At 40.9% G+C, this 22,453-nt stretch overlaps 2 protein-coding genes across 2 annotated transcripts in view; both read right to left on the bottom strand.

Moving 5' to 3' along the window:
• Nucleotides 1-2: 2 nt before the first annotated feature.
• On the bottom strand, nt 3-20,724 carry LOC139177320 (vomeronasal type-1 receptor 4-like). The gene has a single exon (XM_070772276.1). It carries the CDS (start codon nt 5,254-5,256, stop codon nt 4,327-4,329), a length of 930 nt encoding a protein of 309 aa, XP_070628377.1. The 5' UTR covers nt 5,257-20,724; the 3' UTR covers nt 3-4,326.
• Nucleotides 20,719-22,453, bottom strand: part of LOC139177313 (vomeronasal type-1 receptor 4-like) — a 6,555-nt gene continuing 4,820 nt past the window's right edge. The window contains exon 1 of the mRNA XM_070772268.1: nt 20,719-22,453. This exon is cut by the window's right edge and continues 4,820 nt beyond it. Within this exon, the coding sequence (XP_070628369.1) occupies nt 21,992-22,453 (462 nt within the window). The 3' untranslated portion in view covers nt 20,719-21,991.

Raw genomic sequence — 22,453 nt, 5'->3', positions numbered from 1 at the left:
TTCTCCTCCTGCCCCCAATCCCTCCCAGCATCAGTCTTTTCCAATGAGTCAACTCTTCACGTGAGGTGGCCAAAGTACGGGAGTTTCAGCTTTAGCATAAATGGTTCATATCAAAAAAATCTTAAAAAAAGAAGTGCATTTACAGTTATGTGTTACCCTTATATTCCTTATGTTCTTTGTGAATTTAAGATTACCGTAAAGTTGTATAGCACTCATTGTTATTGCTGCATATGCCAATCTGTCCATGGGAGAAACGCTGCAAGAATACTGAAGTGGATTGCCGTTTCCTTCTCCTGGGGATCTTCCTTGACCCAGGAATCGAACCCCCATCTCCTGCAGCTCCTGCACTGCCAGGCAGATTCTTTCCCATTGAGCCAGCTGGGAAGTGTATATAATATACAATATACAAGATTTCACTTTTATGAATTTCAAATAATGCCATGATTCCATTGTTATGAGGAGTAATTCTAGGGAAATGGAATTTAAGGCAGAGTTTTTCATCAGTTCCTGTTTTTGGAAAATGGCTTTCTAATCTAATTAGAAGTAAAGACACTAATGAGCTTATTTCCAGCAGTAAAGAGAACACAGATTCCATGTCCATGTCCTGATTCTGCAGTACAGACTCCCAACACATCTGCCTGTTAGTAGAAGTAAGTATCTGGGTGACTCTCTTTACAACACTTTTTAACATTTGGGAGAAACTAATGAATGTATTAACATTGGCTGTATGCTCCTAATATTGCTAGACTAAGAGGTGAGTGACAAGGTTGATCTCAGGGATTGGAATACCCCGTTCAAGCACCAGAGAAAGAACCCAAGGCTTCTATGTGTGCTCTGAAGGAGACCCTTACCTCCTCCCACCCTTTAGCTGAGATTGCTGAAAATCAAGGAAGGACTCTTACCCTCTTGGTATTTATTCCAAGGGAAGGCTCAGGAGAAAAGACTGTGCAGTTATCTCAATTATGTATTGGGAATTCTAGCCATGTTCTTTAGAAGGATTTTATTTTAGAACAACTTTTGATTTACAAGAATGACAAGACTCTACAGAGTTCGCATGTATCCCACGCTCAATGCATTGACTCTTAAAATCCTCTATTCGGTGTATAAAGTTGCCATAATTAACAAATCAATAGTGATGAAGTTGTGTTAACTAAAGTCAACACTTTATTCGGATTTTCTCAATTTTTCCTTTATATCCATTTTCTTTTCCAAGAACTGATCCAAATACCAAATCTCACGTTGTATTCACCTCTCTCTAGGCTCCTCTTCGCCAAGACAATTAGTCAGACATTTCTCACATTTAACCATGTGACAGATTTGAGGAGAACTAATGGGAAAAGGAGTACGTCAAGGCTGTATATTGTCACCCTGCTTATTTAACTTATATGCACAGTACATCATGAGAAATGCTGGGCTGGAAGAAGCACAAGCTGGAATCAAGATTGCTGGGACAAATATCAATAACCTCAGATATGCAGATGACACCACCCTTATGGCAGAAAGTGAAGAGGAACTAAAAAGCCTCTTGATGAAAGTGAAAGAGGAGAGTGAAAAAGTTGGCTTAAAGCTCAACATTCAGAAAACGAAGATCATGGCATCCGGTCCCATCACTTCATGGGAAATAATGGGGAAACAGTGGAAACAGTGTCAGACTTTAATATTTTGGGGCTCCAAAATCACTGCAGATGGTGATTGCAGCCATGAAATTAAAAGACGCTTACTCCTTGCAAGGAAAGTTATGACCAACCTAGATAGCATATTCAAAAGCAGAGACATTACTTTGCCAACAAAGGTCCATCTAGTCAAGGCTATGGTTTTTCCAGTAGTCATGTATGGATGTGAGAATTGGACTGTGAAGAAAGCTGAGCGGTGAAGAATTGATGCTTTTGAACTGTGGTGTTGGAGAAGACTCTTGAGAGTCCCTTGGACTGCAAGGAGATCCAACCAGTCCATTCTAAAGGAGATCAGTCCTGGGCGTTCTTTGGAAGGAATGATACTGAAGGTGAAACTCCAGTACTTTGGCCACCTCATGCGAAGAGTTGACTCATTGGAAAAGACTCTGATGCTTGGAGGGACTAGGGGCAGGAGGAGAAGGGGACGACAGAGGATGAGATGGCTGGATGGCATCACCGACTTGATGGACGTGATGGAGTTCACTCTGAGTGAACTCCAGGAGTTGGTGATGGACAGGGAGGCCTGGTGTGCTGACCTCCGGGAGTTGGTGATGGACAGGGAGGCCTGGCGTGCTGCAATTCATGGGGTCTCCAAGAGTCGGACACAACTGAACGACTGAACTGAACTTAACTGAATGGCAGTCATATTACAATATTTATGTGTAACGAATTACCAAATCTTACACTTTAAATTTACACAATGTTATATGTCAAATATATTTCAGTTTTTTAAATCTGCTGAAATATATTTTTCTTTCCGTGTGTTTTTTATTGTCCTTCACTTCAAACTGCTCATTTCTACATGAAAACATTTTAATGTGCTAATCTCCCTGCATGACTAATAAATACTGCCATTTCCCTTAACAATGTTAACTATAAACTTGTAACTGGCTCCCAAACTCTCACCTGATTTTACCTTCGAGTGCTAACCAGGGTATTCTGCCGAGGTCCAGCCCCGGCTGATCCAGGGAGTTCAAAGCGGGGACGGCCTCGCCGAGGATCAGGATACAATAGCTTCAATTAGGTATTAATTAGAGATATAAAGAATAATAGAATGAGGATAGCTCAGTAGGAAAATTCAGTGGAGAAAAGAGGCTGAGTAGATTGATTTACACGGGAGGCCAATAAAACTTCAAGACAAGAAGTTTGCACCACTTACGTAGGCCGCAGGCGTCCTTCCGTTCTCCCAGAGGAGAGGAGACACTGAGGCCTCCCTGGTTGGATCTTAGAAGCCCAGGCATAATTAATAAGCATGGTGGGTTCCACGCTCCAGATGGAGACTCAGCCAGAGTTTGAGAGAGAGAGAGACATGGGGAGACCAGTCTTTCGAGGAACTGACCCCAATTCTTTATTTTCCATGGTCTACTTTTGTACACTGAGATGTATGCCAAAGTCACGTGGGGTCAGCAGTCCTGACTTTTATCAAAGTCAGGTGCTTCATACAAATATATACAGAAGTCTTAGGAGAGTTACATCATCTTCTGGCCGGGGGGCCTGCTGACAATTTATGACCCTCTCCTTGTGACAGTGGTCAGTCAACCAGGACACTTATTTCTCCAGGGGTGATTATTCTTAAAAAAGACTCCACCTTCCGAAGGTACCAGGTAAAGTTACATTCCTATAGGGTGAGGGTGTAGTGGGTTTTAATTAAGGAAAGAATTTACTTAGCCTAAGGTCTAACATGATTAATATCAAAGGTTAATACTTATTTCTTCTATATATTCATTAATGTGTGTAAGGGCAGGGGATGTGGAGACTCAGCAACAAACATTGGCTCAACAAATGAAAAACCCTTCAAAAATACAATTTCTAATCAGCCCACTATACTTATACTAATGGTTTTCTAACTTTTCTAAGGAACCTGTTTTTAGAAGGTTTAAAGCATCTCGTGCCTCTCACGGTTGGGAGGCTGTGAGCAATCACATGTGGCCGGACAAGCCTGTCAGGCAGGCTAGAGAACCTTCAGAGGAGTTTGTAGGTTAAAACACTCTTGTCATGCCCAGGAGTTTTTATTAACTGGACCTCTAAGTTAACTCCTTCTCCGAAAGAGGTGGTGGGGGACAGCCCCCCGTAAAGTCAGAGGTGTAGGTGAGAGCACAAAGTAGTAAAGTAGGCAGGCTCTGGTTATGGGGGTAGATGCTCGAGGATTTCCAGGGGGACTCCTGAGGCTCGATCCCACCTTTGCGTATGTCGAGTCTCCTTCCTCATGACCTTTGCCACGGGCGGAGTGCCTCACGCTGGCCCCCAACAGTATTCTTTACTCTGTGAGGACATTGATTTCTTCCATTTTATTTCTGACTACTGTACACACTGATCCCTCTTCATGTATACTTTTATCTCTAATTCCATACCTACTTCATTTCTGGGAAATTCGTTTTGTTAGACTGAAAGTAACACATTTTAACACTTCATAATATGCAGATTATTTTAAGACCTGTTGTTTATTGCATAAATCTGAACTCCTTTTCTACAAGCAAACTTCATTGATATATTTATATTTCATGACAATATATTTCAATTGGTCTTTATATTGAAGAAGACGCTTGGCATGTCCGGTATAATATTGAGATTCCAAATTTAAATTAGGATTCTGAGGGTGAATAAATGAACTGGCAATGGCTCATTATAGAAATAAATAAAATTCACACTTTTCTCATAATAGTAAGGACTTTGCATTCCTTATCCAGGCAAAGTAGAGCCTTTGTACACTGGAGTTATGGCTCATGAGCAGAAAGGGGCTGACAGTAGGGAAGCACGCTGCAATGATTACAGAGATGTCCACAAGGAACCGGCTGGGTTGATCAAAAAGAGCCAAAAGTACTTGAAAGACGAAGGAAACAATATAAAAGTAGACAAAGGTGCTCCCCAGGAGAACGATGGTTTTAGTAGCTCTGGACTCAGGGGAGGACCTGGAGGAGGCGTCAGTCCTACGAATGTGTTGGACCTGCTGCTTATGTCTGTACAGGATGAGAACCATGGAGCTGCCGGCCCAGAGCGTGAGCCCCAAACATAAAACATCAGGGAACGACAGCAATGCTGCATATGAGGCATCTTTAGCTTTGTCAGTAAGAATAGAAGAACAGTAGCCAAAATCTCTTTCCTTTGTAATGTTTTTGTCACTCCATTTGCCAGTTATATAGATGGGAAAAATGACATTTACCAACATTTGCAGGATCCAGCACAGGAAAAGAGAGAGAACCACGTACTTGGGAGCTGTTACTTTCAGCGTTGCCCATCTGGAGTTCCAGGGACTGATTGTGATCACCTGAAAGACACTCAAGAGGCAGATGCTGCCGATGGACACTCCCCTCCCCACTCTGTGCAGAAAGAAGAGAAGTTTGCAGCCAAAATCACTGTGGATATGCTTCCACCCAAAGATTGACATTATTTGGGGGACCCCTTTACAGAGGAGGACCAAGGAGTTGGCCACAATCAGGTGCTTAAGGATCAAATCTGTGGACCTTAACCTGTAACCCATGATGTGAAGGATGATATAACTGCAAAGGAGTGAGAAATTCCCCAGGATTCCAATCAAGGTTTGTGTTAAGATGATCATGCCTATTATGAAAAAGCTGCTGGCCATCCTTTCAGTTCACAGTCACTGGTACTTGTGAGTTAGAATGTTCTGCGTTGGAATATGAGGCATGGGCTACATGTATAGTGTCAACTGTAATCCAATATTCTCCACTTAACAATAGTTCCCACTTGGAAATATTTGCTTCTTGTGTTTTCTGTTACCAGCAGCCTTTAAAGGGTTCCATGTATAACATTTAAAGAGAACTAATATGTAAAATTAATCACTGGAGATACTCATGTGATCACTTCTTCTTCTTCACAAATTTATTAGGCAGGAACTGAAGGGACCTTGGTTATACAGAGGAGTGTAACCTATACCTAGACAGGTTAAGTATTTGTCAAATCTGCTTCTTAGTGCACAGTGAGGACTGAATCCTTTTGGGCTATTCAAGACAGTGGTTCAAGGAACTTCCCAGGTGCTTAAATGATTAAGACTCTGCCTTCCAATGCAGAGGTTCCAGGTTCAATCCCTGGTCCAGGATCTAACATTCCATGAACTCTGATGCATGGATAAAGACAAAAAAAAAAAAAAAGTGCACTGATCACCAGCCATGCAAACAGCTAGATAGTTGCAAGCATATAATAAACCAGATCTATATTTGATTTTGATTTCACAACTATTGATTGTAGACTTGTGGTATTTTGTAATTTTCATATAACATGATACCATTTATTTGTAAAGCTTTATTCTATGGTACCACGTATTCTGAATAAAGTCTTAGCATATTCATACATGAACATCACTGCTGGCAGTAGAATACAGCAGGAACCTGCCTCAGGACAAGGCAATGTCATGAAGACAAGAATGCTTCACTGTGAGGATAGCAACAGAAAGACTCTTGTTCCTATGACAGAAACACAACTGAAATAACATATATTATAGAAATGTTTGAATAGTCATATGTAGGCAATAAACCTTAGGGCATAAAACACTAGCATGTGATAAAACAGTTTAACACAAAAGAAAATTATTATTGTCCAATCATATACTGAACAGTGTGTTATTGTCTGAGCCCAGTGAATAAATTAGCAATGAATTAATATTTGCAACTGACATTACATACAAGACACAGAGGCAAAATTTAGCACTTGTAAAGCATGTGCTCTTGTGTCTTTCATAAACTGACATACTAGATTCGTTAGAATGTCAACAAATTGGTGTTGGTGTCTGTTTCTGATCTGATCACTTACCCAGAATCTTGATATGCCTTTCTCTCACAGACTCTGCTGCTCAGACGAAAGTACAACGAACATACCTTCCAGCTGGCAGGACAAGGGCTTGGTGGGATGGTCATTATACCCAGTATGTGTGTGGGAGGGAGGCAGCCAGATCCTGATAAATGGGTTTGAGATGCTGTCCTCCCCTCCCCTCCTGTCAAAACTGCAATTATCCTTTCACCTGCAGCAGTGATGGGACTGCAGGCCTGGGAGCTGAGAACACTTCTGGAAACTTTTCTCTCAGTTGTTAATTACTGGAAACAATTACAAGTTTCTAGTTAGCACCCTTCAGAGACAACTGGCTGTACTTGAGAGGCATTTTCTTTTCCATGATCCCTGAAGGTGATGGTCTCACGAGGAAGAAATGCTGAAATCACACACATTAGGGACTGACACAAACCATTTGCGTCCTTCTGGATTCTTCACTTCCCTGAGCATCTCTGCCCTAATACTAGTACTTTCCTCACCTTCAACCATTGAATGGAACCGTCAATGAATGTATTGGTGAAGAAATGGAATGAGACAAAATACCTGGGAAGTATATTCAAAGAGACAAAAGGAAAAGGAGGAATATCATCAAGAACTCATGATAGGAACCACTGGCACAACTTACATCAATCTAGACTCATTTTCATAATCCAAAGCCAATTATTATGGAAATTTTGTAGGAAAATATACTTTATTATAATTGAACCCTGGGATAAGAATTGGGTGCAGAACAAATAAATAGAAAAAAGAGAGGATTTGAAAATAGTTATAAAAGCACCTAGATCTGATGGCTTGATGCTTTTATCAAGTACTTAATTCAGGAGCATCCTGGAGATGAAACAGTATGCCACTAAAAACCAATACATCAGTGCAAAATTAAAAGAAAATATGAAATACAAGTAGGAGCTTCACAAAAAGCAAACACACTGACAACTTGATCATGTACTTCTAGCCTCCAGAACTGTGAAAAACTATCTATGTGAAAAACTGTGAAAACTATCTATGTTTAAACCTCCTAGGCTGTTGTATTTTATTAAGGCAGGCCTAAAAGGTAATACAAACTGTAAGAGTCTGTCTTTTTGATCCTGGGACTTTCAAGGGTGATCCTGGAACTTATGTTGGAGAAAGTTTTGCCTATGTTCTCTTCTAGCAGTTTTTGGTGTCATGTCTTCTATTTAACTCTTGCAGCCATGCTGAGTACTGTGTGTGTGTGTATGGTGTGAGAGCGTGATTTGACTTCACTGATTTACATGAGGCTGTCCAGCTACCGGAGAGGAGTGGAGAAATAACTCTAGAAAGAATGAAGAGAAGGAGCGAAAGCAAAAACAAAGCCCAGTTGTGAACGTGACTGGTGATGGAAGTAAAGTCCGATGCTGCAAAGAACAGTATTGCATAGGAGCCTGGAATGTTAGATCCATGAATCAAGGTACACTGGAAGTGGTCAAATAGGAGATGGGAGGAGTGATCATCGACATCTTAGGAATCAGTGAACTAAAATGGGCTGGAATGGGTGAATTTAATTCAGATGACCATTATATGTACTACTATGTGCAAGAATCCCTTAAAAGAAATGGAGTAACCCTCATAGTTAACAAGAGTCAAAAATGCAATATTTGGCTGTAATCTCACAAATGACACAATGATCTCTGTTCATTTCCAAAGCAAAGCATTCAATATCACAGTAATCCAGGTCGATGCCCCAACAAGCAATGCTGAAGAAGCTGAAGTTGAACGGTTCTATGAAGACCTACAAGACCTTCTAGCACTAACACCAAAAAAAAAAAAGACGTCCTTTTTATCATAGGGGACTGGAATACAAAAGGAGGAAATCAAGAGATACCTGGAGTAACAGGCAACTTTGGCCTTGGAGTACAAAATGAAGCGGGGCAAAGGCTAACAGAATTTTGCCAAGACAATGCACTGGTCATAGCAAACACCCTATTTCAAGCCACAAGAGACAACGCTACACCAGATGGACATCACCAGATGGTCAACACCAAAATCAGATTGATTATATTCTTTGCAGCCAAAGATGGAGAGGCTCTATACAGTCAGCAAAAACAAGACCAGGAGCTGACTGTGGCTCATATCATGAACTCCTTATTGCCAAAGGCAGACTGAAATTGAAGAACGTAGGGAAACCCACTAGACCACTCACGTATGACCTCAATCAAATCCCTTACAATTACACAGTGGAAGTGACAAAGAGATTCAAGTGATTAGATCTGATAGAAAGAGTGCCTGAAGAACTGTGGACAGAGGTTCCTGACATTGTACAGGAGGCATTGTTCAAGACCACCCCCAAGAAAAAGAAATGCAAAAAGACGAAATGGTTGTCTGAGGAGGCCTTACAATTAGCTGAGAAAAAAGAGACGATAAAGGAAAAGGAGAAAAGGAAAGATACACCCATCTGAATACAGACGTCCAGGGAATAACAAGGAGAGATAAGAAAGCCTGCCTCACTGATCAATGCAAAGACAGAGGAAACCAATAGAATGAGGAAGATGAGATATCTCTTCAAGAAAATTGGAGATACCAAGGGAACATTTCATGCAGAGATGGGTACAATAAAGGACAGAAATGGTATGGACCGAACAGAAGCAGAAGATATTAAGAAGAGGTGGCAAGAAGACACAGAAGACTATACAAAACAATCTCATGACCCAGATAGCCACGATGGTGTGATCATTCACACTCACCTAGAGCCAGACATCCTGGAGTCTGAAGTCAAATACGCCTTAGGAGGCATCACGACGAACAAAGCTAGTGGAGGTGATGGAATTCCAGATGAGCTATTTCAAGTCCTAAAAGATGATGCTGTGAACGTGCTGCACTTAATACGCCAGCAAATTTGGAAAACTCAGCAGTGGTCACAGAACTGGAAGAGATCCGTTTTCATTCCAATCCCAAAGAAAGGCAATGCCAAAGAATGCTCAAACTACCACACAATTGCACTCATCTCACACGCTAGCAAAGTAATGATCAAAATTCTCCAAGCCACGCTTCAACAGTATGTGAACCAAGAACTTCCAGATGTACAAGCTGGATTTAGAAAAGGCAGAGGAACCAGAGATCAAATTACCAACATCCGCTGGATCATCAAAAAAGCAAGAGAGTTCCAGAAAAACATCTACTTCTGCTTTATTGGATACAACAAAGCCTTTGACTGAGTGGATCACAATCAACTGTGGAAAATTCTTCAAGAGATGAGAGTGCCAGACCACTTGACCTGCCTCCTGTGAAATCTGCATGCAAGTCAAGAAGCAACTGTTAGAATGGACATGGAACCATAGACTGGCTCCAAATTGAGAAAGGAGTACGTCAAGGCTGTATATTGTCACCCTGCTTACTTAACTTATATGCAGAGTACATCATGCGAAATGCCAGGCTGGATGAAGCAATTGCCAGGACAAATGTCAATAACTTCCGATATGCAGATGACACCATCCTTATGGCAGAAAGTGAAGAACTCTAGAACTATACAACCTCTGGATGAATGTGAAAAAGGAGAGTGAAAAAACTGGCTTAAAACTCAAGATTGAAAATACAAAGATCGTGGCATCTGGTCCCACTACTTCATGTCAAATAGATGGGGAAACAATGGAAACAGTGACAGAATTTATTTCCTTGGGCTCCAAAATCACTGCAGATGGACATGCAGCCATGAAATTAAAAGATGCTTGATCCTTTGAAGAAAAGTGATGATCAACTTAGATAGCATATTAAAAAGCAGAGACATTACTTTGCTGACAAAGGTCCATCTAGTCAAAGCTATGGTTTTTCCTGTAGTGAGGTATGGATGTGAGAGTTGGACCATAAAGAAAGCAGAGCACAGAAGAATTGATGCTTTTGAACTGTGGTGTTGGAGAAGACTCTTGAGAATTCCTTGAACTGCACAGAGATCAGACCAGTCAGTCCTAATGGAAATCAGTCCTGAATATTCACTGGAAGGACTGATGCTGAACCTGAAGCACCAATACTTTGGTCACCTGATGCGAAGATTGGATTCATTGGAAAAGACCCTGATGCTGTGAAGGATTGAAGGCAGGAGAAGGGGAGGACAAGATGAGGTGCCTGCATGGCATCACCGACCTGATGGGCATGAGTTTCAGCAAGCTCCAGCAGTTTGTGCTGGACAGGGAAGCGTGGCATGCTGCAGTCGTGCGGTCACAAAGAGTTAGACGTGACTGAGCAACTGAATTGAATTAATTACACTCGGCCCACAGATAATTGGGGGAAATTCCCTATCTTGAATCAACTCTTTAGTAAACTTAATGGACCTGAAAAATCCACTTGCCGTGTAATATAACATGACTACCCAGATGATGTAACATCCATGAGAGGAGAACTGTTTATTATTTATATAATTATCAATGTTTTCAACACTATGAGCATTTTTACTTCCTGTGATGGTTTCTTACAAGAAAGAAGCTAGTATAAGGGGATATGCCCTCACAATTTTTAGTGGCCTACTCTTTTGTCTGACTCTTTGTGACCCCATGGATTGCACCATGGCAAGCTTCCCTGTCCATCACGAACTCCTGGAGCTTACTCAAATTCATGTCCATAGAGTCGGTGATGCCATCCAACCATCTCATCCTCCGTTGTCCCCTTCTCCTCCTGCCTTCAATCCTTCCCAGCATAATCGTCTTTTCAAATGAGTCCGTTCTTCTCATCATGGGCCAAAATATTGGGGTTTCAGCCAGCATCAGTCCTTCCAATTAATATTCAGAACTGATTTCCTATAGGATGGACTGGTTGGATCTCCGTGAAATCTAAGGGAGTCTCAAGAGTGTTCTCCAACGCCACAGCTCAACAGCATCAATTCTGCAGTGCTCAGCTTTTTTTACAGTCCAACTCTCACATCCATACATGACTACTGGAAAAAACATAGCCTTGACTAGACGGACCTTTGTTGGCAAAGTAATGTCTCTGCTTTTTAATATGCTATCTAGGTTGGTCATAACTTTCCTTCCAAGGAGCAAGCGCCACTTAATTTCATGGCTGCAATCACCATCTGCAGTGATTTTGGAGCCCCCCAAAATAAAGTCAGCTACTGTTTTCATTGTTTCCCCATCTATTTGCCATGAAGTGCTGGGACCAGATGCCATGATCTTCGTTTTCTAAATTTTGAGCTTTAAGCCAACTTTTTCACTCTCCTCTTTCACTTTCATCAAGAGGCTCTTTAGTTCTTCTTCACTTTCTGCCATAAGGGTTGTGTCATCTGCATATCTGAGGTTATTGATATTTCTCCCTGCAAACTTGATTCCAGTTTGTGCTTCATCCAGCCCAGCATTTTGCATGATGTACTCTGCATTTAAGTTAAACAAGCAGGGTGACAATAAACAACCTTGACATACTCCATTCTCGATTTTGAACCAGTCTGTGGTTCCATGTCCAGTTCTCACTGTTTCTTCTTGACCTGCATACAGATTTCTCAGGAGGCAAGCCAGGCGGTCTGGTATTCGCTTTCTATGGATTTCACAGGAGGCAAATCAGGTGGTCTGGTATTCCCATTCTTTAAGAATTTCCACAGTTTGTTGTGATCCACACAGTCAAAGGTTTTGGCATAGTCAATAAAGCAGAAGTAGATGTTTTTCTGGAACTCTCTTGCTTTCTCGATGATCCAATCGATGTTGGCAATTTGATTTCCGGTTCCTCTGCCTTTTCTAAATCCAGCTTGAACGTCTGAAAATTCACGGTTCACGTACTGTTGAATTGGTTACAGTAAAGCTTAAAGGGTTTAAAGACTCATATATCTGCATTTTAAATGGTATGTTTCAGAAATACCAGAACACATAAATGTGTTTTCATCATATCAGTAGAGAGCCATAGAATTTCTTTGAGGTATAGTAAATATTCAATGACACAGCGCACATTGAACATGATGAGCTGACATCACTCCCCAACCCCTGCATCACTGGACACCAGTAAACAGCCTCTCCTTCCTGACCTTGTGAGTTCACATCCTATGACTAATATTGTGAAGGAAGAGGTAGAATGCTGTTGAGTGCTGTTTCCTCAAAATTTTAGCTTTCCTCCTTTACTGTATGTGCTTTTAAAACAGTTTTGAGGGTATTTTGAATAAACAAGATATTTTCCCCCTGAGCTGAAATTAGAAAGTAACCCTGACTGATTAAATACTATGTGGTGTATGTATGCAATGGAATACAACTCAGCCATAAAAAGAATGAAATAATGCCATTTGCAGCAACATGGATAGAGTTAGAGATGATCATACTCAGGGGAGTAAGCCAGAAAGAGAACAACAAATACCACGTGATATCATTTATGTATGGAAACTAAAATACTGGGGCCTCCCAGGTGGTGCTGGGGGTAAAGAACCCTCCTGCCAATGAAGGAGACATAAGAGACGTGGGTTCCATTCAAGTCTGATCCACTACTTGGGTCAGGAAGATTCCCTGAGTAGTGCATGGCAACCCACTCCAGTATCCTTGCCTGGAATCCTCATGGATAGAGAAATCTGCTAGGCTGCAGTCTGAAGGGTTGAACATGACTGAAGCAACTGAGCGAGCAAAAACATGACACAAGTGAACTTATCTATGAAAAACAACAGACTCACAGACATAGAAACAGAATTGTGGTTCCCAAGGGGAAGGTGGGGGAAGGATGGATTGGGAGTCTGAGATTAGTAGATGAAAACTATTAAAGACAGAATGCATCAAGAACAATGTCCTACTGCACAGCACATGGAACTATAGTTAATACCTTGTGATAAGCCATGGTGGGAGAGAATATGAAAAAAGTCACTAAATCACTTTGCAGTACAGCAGACATTAACACCATACTGTAAATCAACATCATATATCAGAAAAATAAATTTTTAATACCTGTGTCAGATATGAAGTGAAGTGAAAGTCGCCCAATCGTAGCCAACTCTTTGAGACCCCCATGGACCGTAGACTGCCAGGCTCCTCTCTCCATGGAATTCTCCAGGCCAGAATACTGGATTGGGTAGGCGTTCCCTTCTCCAGGGGATTTCCCCAACCCAGGGATCGAATCCAGGTCTCCTGCATTGCAGGCAGATTCTTTATCATCTGAATCACCAGGGAAGCCCAAGAATACTGGAGTGGGTAGCCTCTCCCTTCTCCAGCTGATCTTCCTGACCCAGGAATTATACTGGGGTTTCCTGCATTGCAGGTGGATTCTTTACCAGCTGAGCTACCAGGGAAGCTATGATTAGATGACAAATTGTGGAATTAATGAATGGGTCCTCTGCCACGTCCTTCATTTCCAGCTCCTCCTTCCTACAAGTAGATGTTACCAAGCTGAATGTGCGTCCATAGGAGTCTTTCAACATATTGTTGCATGCAATTTTCTTATATTTTGTGGGGGGTTTTTGCATCTATGTTTATGAGAGATTCTGGCCTGTAATTTTCTTTATATATATTACCATTTTGTTCTTTTGGTATCAGAGTGATGTTGGCCTCATAAAATGTGGTAAAAAGTATTCTCTACTCTTGAATTTTTTTGGAAGTGCTTGGAAGCATCAGTATTAACTCTTTCAATGTTTGGTAGAATTCACCTGTGAAGCCATCTGGTCCTGACCATTTGTCTGGGGAAGTTTTCTATTACTATTTCAAGCACTGGATGAGTGATCAGTCTAGTCAGGTTTTTTATTTCATGATTCAGTCTTGGAAGGTTGATTCTAAAAATGGACCCAATACTTCTGGTCTGTCCAAGTTTGTTGGCATAGATAGATGTTCACAATATTGTCACAATTATTTGTATTCCTGTGTAATTATTGCTCTTTTTCTTCTTGTTTCATAATGTATTGATCAGAACCTTCTCTCTTTTTTAAAAGTCGGTCTAATTAAAGGTTTCTCAATTTTGTTTACCTTTTCAAAGAACCAGTACTTAGTCTGATTGATCTTTTAAAAAATATTTATTTATATATCTGGGTGCACTCTGCCTTAGTTGTGGACTCGGTATCTTTAGTTGCGGCATGCAAAGTCTTAGTTGTCTCATGTACTATCGAGATCCTGGACCATGGATCAAACCCAGGCCTCCCGATTGGGAGCATGGAGTCCCAGTGGACTTAGCTACTGGAACGCCAGGGAACTCCCTGATTAATCTTTTCTACTGTCTTTTTAGTCTCTGTTTTATTTGTTTCCACACTAATTTTATCATTTCCTTCATTCTCCTGACTTTGGGCTTTGTTTGTTTCACTTTTCTAGTTTCTTTAGGCGTATGGCTACAATGTTATTTGAGATTTCCCTTCTTTGTTTAGGTGGGCCCATATTGCTGTAAACTCCTCTCTCACTTTTCTAATTCTCTTTCCAAAGATGGCTTCTTCATTTCATACCACTGTGAGTAGAATATAGGATATATATGATTTCTAGTTAAATTTGTTGAGATTTGTTTTGTGTTCCAATATATGATTTATCCTTGAGCAATCGAGCCAGGAGCTGTACCCATGGCTGACAACTCAGAGAAATGGATACCTTGGTGAGTGAGTAGTCTGAGCCACAGATTGGGTACCCCAGTCCTAGGGTCCTGTGTGTTTGATACAAGCCACATTGTCTGGTGGGAGAAGCGCTGGGACGAGAAGAAGAGCTATAGGAAGGTAGGACTATGCTCATGAGGAGCACACATTGACTAGTCCATGAGGCAGGGAAGACAGAGGTCTACTCAAGTAGCTGCTGTTTTACCACAACCAATTCACCACACACCCCAACCCCAGTGGAATGAACACACCAGTCCTCCTCCCTCCATGGCACTGGATCTGGAGCAGTCACTGTGAGGGAAGAGTTGACGAAGGGACACAGAGATAACCCACAGCCAGGGCAGAGCCTGGGTGGAGCAGTGGCAGCCACTGTTGGTGTTGATTCAAGCAACCCCCCAGAAGCAGCCCGGAGATCATATGACAGCTATTTCACTACAGCTCATTACGCAGGGATAATTTGCAGGTAAATATGCAAAGAACTGCCTACCCTGAGGAGCAGTTTCACAACAGTGCAGGAGTGATAGAGGATGGGGAAAGTTTAGAGATACAAGGGACTTTCCACCCAGACAAGACAGAGGGGTCTGCTCTAGTGGCTGCAGAGTTTCCCACGACAACCCACCACCTACTCAGGTGCCCAGCCTGAACACAGCAAATGCTTCTGCCCAACTCAATCCATGTCATATCGCTGCATTGGATCTAGGGAGCCTACAACCAGAGAGAAGACTTCACCAAGGGACACAGAACAACCTGGTTCTGGGACAGAGCTGTTCCACAACAGCTCACTTCTCAACCAATGCTTAGGGTCCCCATGAGCTCCTGCAAGCTGTAAAGAGCAGCTCCATAACAGGGTGGGGGTTGTAAAGACAGGGAGCTGTCTTCAACTGTGAAGGACAATGGGAACTTGCACTTGAGGCTGCGACAGCACAGCCACTGGCACCTACATAGGCAGAGCATCAGACCCCTGTCTGCCCATGGTTCCCAACTGACTCAGACGTCTTCTTCCTCTGGGGAAATAGACCCAAGGTGTGGAGAGGAAAAACACACACTTAGAAGAAAGAGATTCACCTTGGGCCTGACCCAAAGAGTTTCTGTTCTAGCACCTAACTGGAGTAAAAACAAATAACGAGTTCTTCCACTATGTTTCCTGCAAGAGACTTACCTCAGATATAAATCTGCAAAGAGACAAACACACAGAGACTAAACAACACACTACTAAAACATGATAGTTAAAGGTTGTTGTTGAAGAATACAAAGACACCAGGATTTTTGGCCTCTGGGGGATAAGATTTCAACACGGGGCCAGAGACGAGGCTTGATCACTCAGAGCTTTTGTGTAATAGTTTTATTAAAGTATAAAGGAGATACAGAAAGCTTCTGACATAGGCATCAGAAAGGGGCAGAAAGAGTACCCCCCTGCTAGTCTTCAGCTGGATGTTATATAGTCACTAACCGTCTGTTAATGAAAGAAAGGAATGTCTTAAAACTCAGAATGGCACAAGGCCCCTCATCCATAAGATGCATTTTGGGATAATCTTGACACTAGACGACTCATCCTGGGCCATAAAATGATTAACTTGAATCTTGTAGAAGGGCAGATTACCATACAAATAATTTTGTTTACATAGGTTAGGGGAACAGTATCTGAGTATAATATTCTGGTTTGTCAGGTAGGTTCTCAGCCATTAGGCGGAACCAATTTGAAGACAGAGTTTGGGGTAAATGCACAGTACATTAAATAGCTTAAGACAAACACTTCCATAAGAAAAATGCATTGGTTATGTCAAGGTTTGAGAATAGTTAACTTCAGGTGAAACCAGGTGTCATTATGGCAGCACAGTATGTTAAGAGAAACCTCCTTTTAAATTTGTATAGAGAAGAAAAAAATATTGCTAGTTTGTTTCCTCCTGCCACTTAAGAGAGACAAAAATGTCTGACACTTGCAGGCTATTTCCTCCACTTGGAGACTCCTGGCCTTCCTGCCTGTTACCCTCTCAATAGGTTCAAAAAACATATCAAGAGTAAATCAGAAATTACCAGAAGACAAATGAGAATAAAAACACAACTTTCCAAAATTGATGAAACACAGTAAACACACTTCTAAGAGAGAACTTTATACCAATACCGGCCTATTTCAAATGTCTGAAAAAATCTAAAGAAAAAGCCCAAATCCACTTAACTGACCAAATTTCTAGAAACCGTCTTTGATGCTCGGGGCTGGTACATGGGATGACCTAGAGGGATGGTATGGGGAGGGACATGGGAGGGGGATTCAGGATGGGGAACACGTGTACACCCATGGTGGATTCATGTGGATGTATGGCAAAAGCAATACAATATTGTAATTAGCCTCCAATTAAAATAAATACATTTATATTAAAAAATAAGACTGAATTAGGAAGAAATAGACAATCCTGAATGAAAAAAAGCATAATGGCTGTCTGAGGAGGCCTTACAAATAGCTGTGAAAGAAAGAGACGTGAAAAGCAAAGGAGAAAAGGAAAGATATACTCATTTGAATGCAGAGTTCCAAAGAAGAGCAAGGAGAGATAAGAAAGCCTTCTTCAGCGATCAATGCCAAGAAATAGAGGAAAACAACAGAATGGGAAAGACTAGATATCTCTTCAAGAAAATTAGAGACACCAAGGAAACATTTCATGCAAAGTTGGGCTCAATAAAGGACAAAAATGGTATGGACCTAACAGAAGCAGAAGATATTAAGAGGTGGCAAGAATACACAGAAGAACTGTACAAAAAAGACCTTCACAAGCCAGATAACCATGATGGTGTGATCATTCACACTCACCTAGAGCCAGACATTCTGGAATGTGAAGTCAAGTGGGTCTTAGGAAGTATCATTACAAACAAAGCTAGTGGAGGTGATGGAATTCCAGTTGAGCTATTTCAAGTCCTAAAAGATGATACTGTGAAAGCGATGCACTCAATATGCCAGCAAATTTGGAAAATTCAGCAGGGGCCACAGAAATGGAAAAGGTCCATTTTCATTCCAATCCCAAAGAAAGGCAATGCCAAAGAATGCTCAAACTACTACACAATTGCACTCATCTCACACGCTAGTAAAATAATGCTCAAAATTCTCCAAGTCAAGCTTCATCAATACATGAACTGTGAACTTCCAGATGTTCAACTGGTTTTAGAAAAGGCAGAGGAACCAACCAGAGATCAAATTGCCAACATCTGCAAAAAACAAGAGAGTTCCAGAAAAACATATATTTCTGATTTGTTGACTATGCCAAAGCCTTTGATGTATGGATCACAATAAACTGTGAAAAATTCTGAAAGAGGTGGGAATACCAGACCACCTGACCTGCCTCTTGAGAAACCTATATGCAGGTCAGGAAGCAACAGTTGGAACTGTACATGGAACAACAGACTGGTTCCAAATAGGAAAAGGACTACGTCAAGGCTGTATATTGTCACTCTGCTTATTTAACTTATATGCAGAGTACATCATGAGAAATGCGGGGCTGGAGGAAGCACAAGCTGGAATCAAGATTTCTGGGAGAAATATCAATAACCTCAGATATGCAGATGAAATGACCCTTATGGCAGAAAGTGAAGAGGAACTAAAAAGCCTCTTGATGAAAGTGAAAGAAGAGAGTGAAAAAGTTGGCTTACAGCTCAACATTCAGAAAACTAAGATCATGGCATCCAGTCCCACCACTTCATGGCAAATAGAAGGGAAAACAGTAGAAACAGTGGCTGACTTTATTTTTGGGGGGAGGGCACCAAAATCACTGAAGATGGTGATTGCAGCCATGAAATTAAAAAATGCTTACTCCTTAGAAGGAAAGTTATGACCAACCTAGATAGCATATTGAAAAGCAGAGACATGACTTTGTCCACAAAGGTCTGTCTAGTCAAGGCTATGGTTTTTCCAGTAGGCACATATGGATGTGAGCGTTGGACTATAAAGAAAGTTGAGCAGTGAAGAATTGATGTTTTTGAACTGTGGTGTTGGATAAGACCCTTGAGAGTCCCTTAGACTGCAAGGAGATCCAACCAGTCCATCCTAAAGGAAATCAGTCCTTAATATTATATGGAAGGACTGATGTTGATGCTGAAACTCCAATACTTTGGCCACCTTCTGTGAAGAGCTGACTCATTTGAAAAGACCCTGATGCTGGAAAAGATTGAAGGTGAGAGGAGAAGGGGACGACAGAGGATGAGATGGTTGGATGGCATCATCGACTCAATGGACATGAGTTTGGGTAAACTCCGGGAGTTGGTGATGGACAGGGAGGCCTGGTGTCCTGGGGTTCATGGGGTCGCAAAGAGTGGGACACGACTGAGTGACTGAACTGAACTGAACTGAATCAAAAACCTCCCAGAAAACAATGTCCAGGGACTGAGGGTGTCACTGTGATTCTATGAAATATTTTTAAAAATAAAATCTATCCTTCTTGTTGTTGCTAAATTGCTTCAGTCGTGTCCGACTCTGTGCGACCCCATAGACGGCAGCCCACCAGGCTCCCCGTCCCTTGGATTCTCCACGCAAGAACACTAGAGTGGGTTGCCATTTCCTTTTCCAATGCATGAACGTGAAAAGTGAAAGTGAAGTCACTCAGTCGTGTCCGACTCTTAGCGACCCCATGGATTGCAGCCTACCAGGCTGCTCTGTCCATGGGACTTTCCAGGCAAGAGTACTGGAGTGGGGTGCCATTGCCTTCTCCTCTATCCTTCTTAAACTATTTCAAAAAGTTAAAGAGGAAGAGAACACTCTTCAATTTATTCTATCAGGCTATCTTTACATTTATATCAGTACTATAAAGAGACACTACAGAAAATTACAGATCATTTTCTTGATGAATATGGTTGAAAAAAATTTTCAACAAAATATTAGCAGACAGAATTCAACAATCTATTAAAGATATCATAAATGATTACCATGTAGCATTGTTCCAGAGATGCAAGGATGGTTAAAAATCCATAAGTCAATCCACGTGATACACCGCATTAAATAAAGGAAGATAAGCACAAGATTTTGTCAATAGACATAGAAAAAGCATTGACAAAATCTAACATCCATTCATGGTAAATACTCTCAGAAAAATGAGCATAGAGAAAATACATCTCCACATAATAAAGGCAAACCCACAGAGGTGGATATCTGAAAGCTTTTTCCTCTAAAATCAGGACCAAGACAAGGATGCTCACTCTTGCCACTCTGGTTCAACAGTATTTGGACAAAAAAGTAATAAGAGACATCCAATGCCTAAGAGAAGAAAACTGTCACTACTATAGAGAAATGATACTTTCTATAGAAAACCCTAATGTCTCCACCAGAAAACTAATGAATTCAGTACACACACACAATGGAATATTCCTCACCCTTTGAGAATAAAATTTCGCTGCTTCTACCATAGGTGGACCTGGAAATCATTCTGTTTAGTGAAATAAGTCAGACAGAGAAAGATAAATACTGAATATTATCCCTTGACATACGGAATCTAAAGCTAGTACAAATGGATGGAAATAATGATATAGAAAAAGGCTCTCGCATATAGAGAATAAACTAGTGCTTTCCAGTGGAGAGAGAAAGTGGGAAGGGGCAAGACACAGTAAAGATTTAGAAGTACACATTACTATGTAGAAAATAAATAAACTACAAGGACATACTTTACAGCACAGGGAATATAGCCAATAGTTCATGATAACTTTAAACAAAGTATAACCTATATACTGAACCACAATGTTGTACCTCTGCCACTACTATAATACTGTAAATCAACTATAATTCAAGGAAAAATTTGACGTAAAAGAAAAGTTATGCATTGTGATATGTGGTTGTAATGGCAGTCACATTACAATATTTATGTGTCACATCTTACACTTAAAATTCACACAATGTTATATGTCAAATATATTTCAGTTTTTTATGTCTGCTGAAATATATTTTTCTTTCAGTGTGTTTTGTATTGTACTTCACTTCAAACTGCTCATTTCTACATGGAAATATTTAAATGCGCTAATCTCCCTGCAAGACTCTTTCTAATAAATACTGCCATTTCTCTTAACAATGTAAACTATAAACTTGTAACTGGCTCCCAAATTTTTACCTGATTTTACCTTCGTGTAGTAACCAGGGTATTCTTTACTCTGTGAGGACATTAATTTCTTCCATTTTATTTCTGACTACTGTACACACTGATCCGTTTTCATGTACACTTTTATCTATAATTCCATACCTACTTCATCTGTGGGAAATTCGTTCTGTTAGACTGAAAGTAACACATTTGAACACTTTATAATATGCATATCATTTCAAGACTTGTTTATTGCATAAATTTCTGAACTCCTTTTCTACAAGGAAACTTCAATGATATGATTTTTTATGAGGTATTCATATTTCATGACAATATATTTCAATTGGTCTTTATATTGAAGAAGACATTTGGCATGTCCAGTACATTATCTTGAAATTCAAAATTTAAAAAACCTAGATGTCCATCAGCAGATGAATGGATAAGAAAGCTGTGGTACATATACACAATGGAGTATTACTCAGCCATTAAAAAGAATACATTTGAATCAGTTCTAATGAGGTGGATGAAACTGGAGCCTATTATACAGAGTGAAGTAAGCCAGAAGGAAAAACATAAATACAGTATACTAACGCATATATATGGAATTTAGAAAGATGGTAACAATAACCCGGTGTACGAGACAGCAAAAGAGACACTAATGTATAGAACAGTCTTAGGGACTCTGTGGGAGAGGGAGAGGGTGGGAAGATTTGGGAGAATGGCATTGAAACATGTAAAACATCATGTAGGAAACGAGTTGCCAGTCCAGGTTCGATGCACGATGCTGGATGCTTGGGGCTGGTGCACTGGGACGGCCTAGAGGGATGGTATGGGGAGGGAGGAGGGAGGAGGGTTCGGGATGGGGAACACATGTATACCTGTGGTGGATTCATTTTGATATTTGGCAAAACTAATACAATTATGTAAAGTTTAAAAATAAAATAAAATTAGAAAAAAAATTTAAATTAGGATTCTGAGGCTGAATAAATGAGCTGGCAATGGCTCATTATAGAAATAAATAAAATTCACACTTTTCTCATAATAGTAGAGGATTTTGCATTTCTTTCCCAGGCAAAGTAGAGCCTTTGTACACTGGAGTCACGGCTCATGAGCAGAAAGGGGCTGATACTTGGGAAGCACGCTGCTATGATTACAGTCATGTTCACAAAGAACCAGCTGGGCTGAACAAAAAGAGCCAGAAGAACTTGAAAGATGGAGGAAAGAGTATAAAAGCAGACAAAGGTGCCCCCCAGGAGAAGGATGGTTTTAGTAGCCCTGGACTCAGGGGAGGACCTGGAGGAGGCATCGGTCCTACGAATGTGCTGGACCTGCTGCTTATGTCTGTACAGAATTAGAACCATGGAGCCACCGGCCCAGAGAGTGAGCCCCAAACATAAAACATCAGGGAATGACAGCAATGCTGCATACAAGGCATTTTTGGTTTTTATATTCTTCTGGTCAGTAAGAATATTAGAGCAGCAGCCATA

This window comes from Bos indicus, chromosome 18, assembly GCF_029378745.1.
Source record: "Bos indicus isolate NIAB-ARS_2022 breed Sahiwal x Tharparkar chromosome 18, NIAB-ARS_B.indTharparkar_mat_pri_1.0, whole genome shotgun sequence".
Lineage (NCBI taxonomy): Eukaryota > Metazoa > Chordata > Mammalia > Artiodactyla > Bovidae > Bos > Bos indicus.
Note: the sequence above shows the minus strand (reverse complement) of the source record. Positions and strands in the feature narration are given on the sequence as shown.

Coding starts and splice junctions, on each gene's coding strand:
- LOC139177320 (XM_070772276.1), bottom strand. CDS start 5,256: ATGGCCAGCAGCTTTTTCATAATAGGCATGATCATCTTAACACAAACC.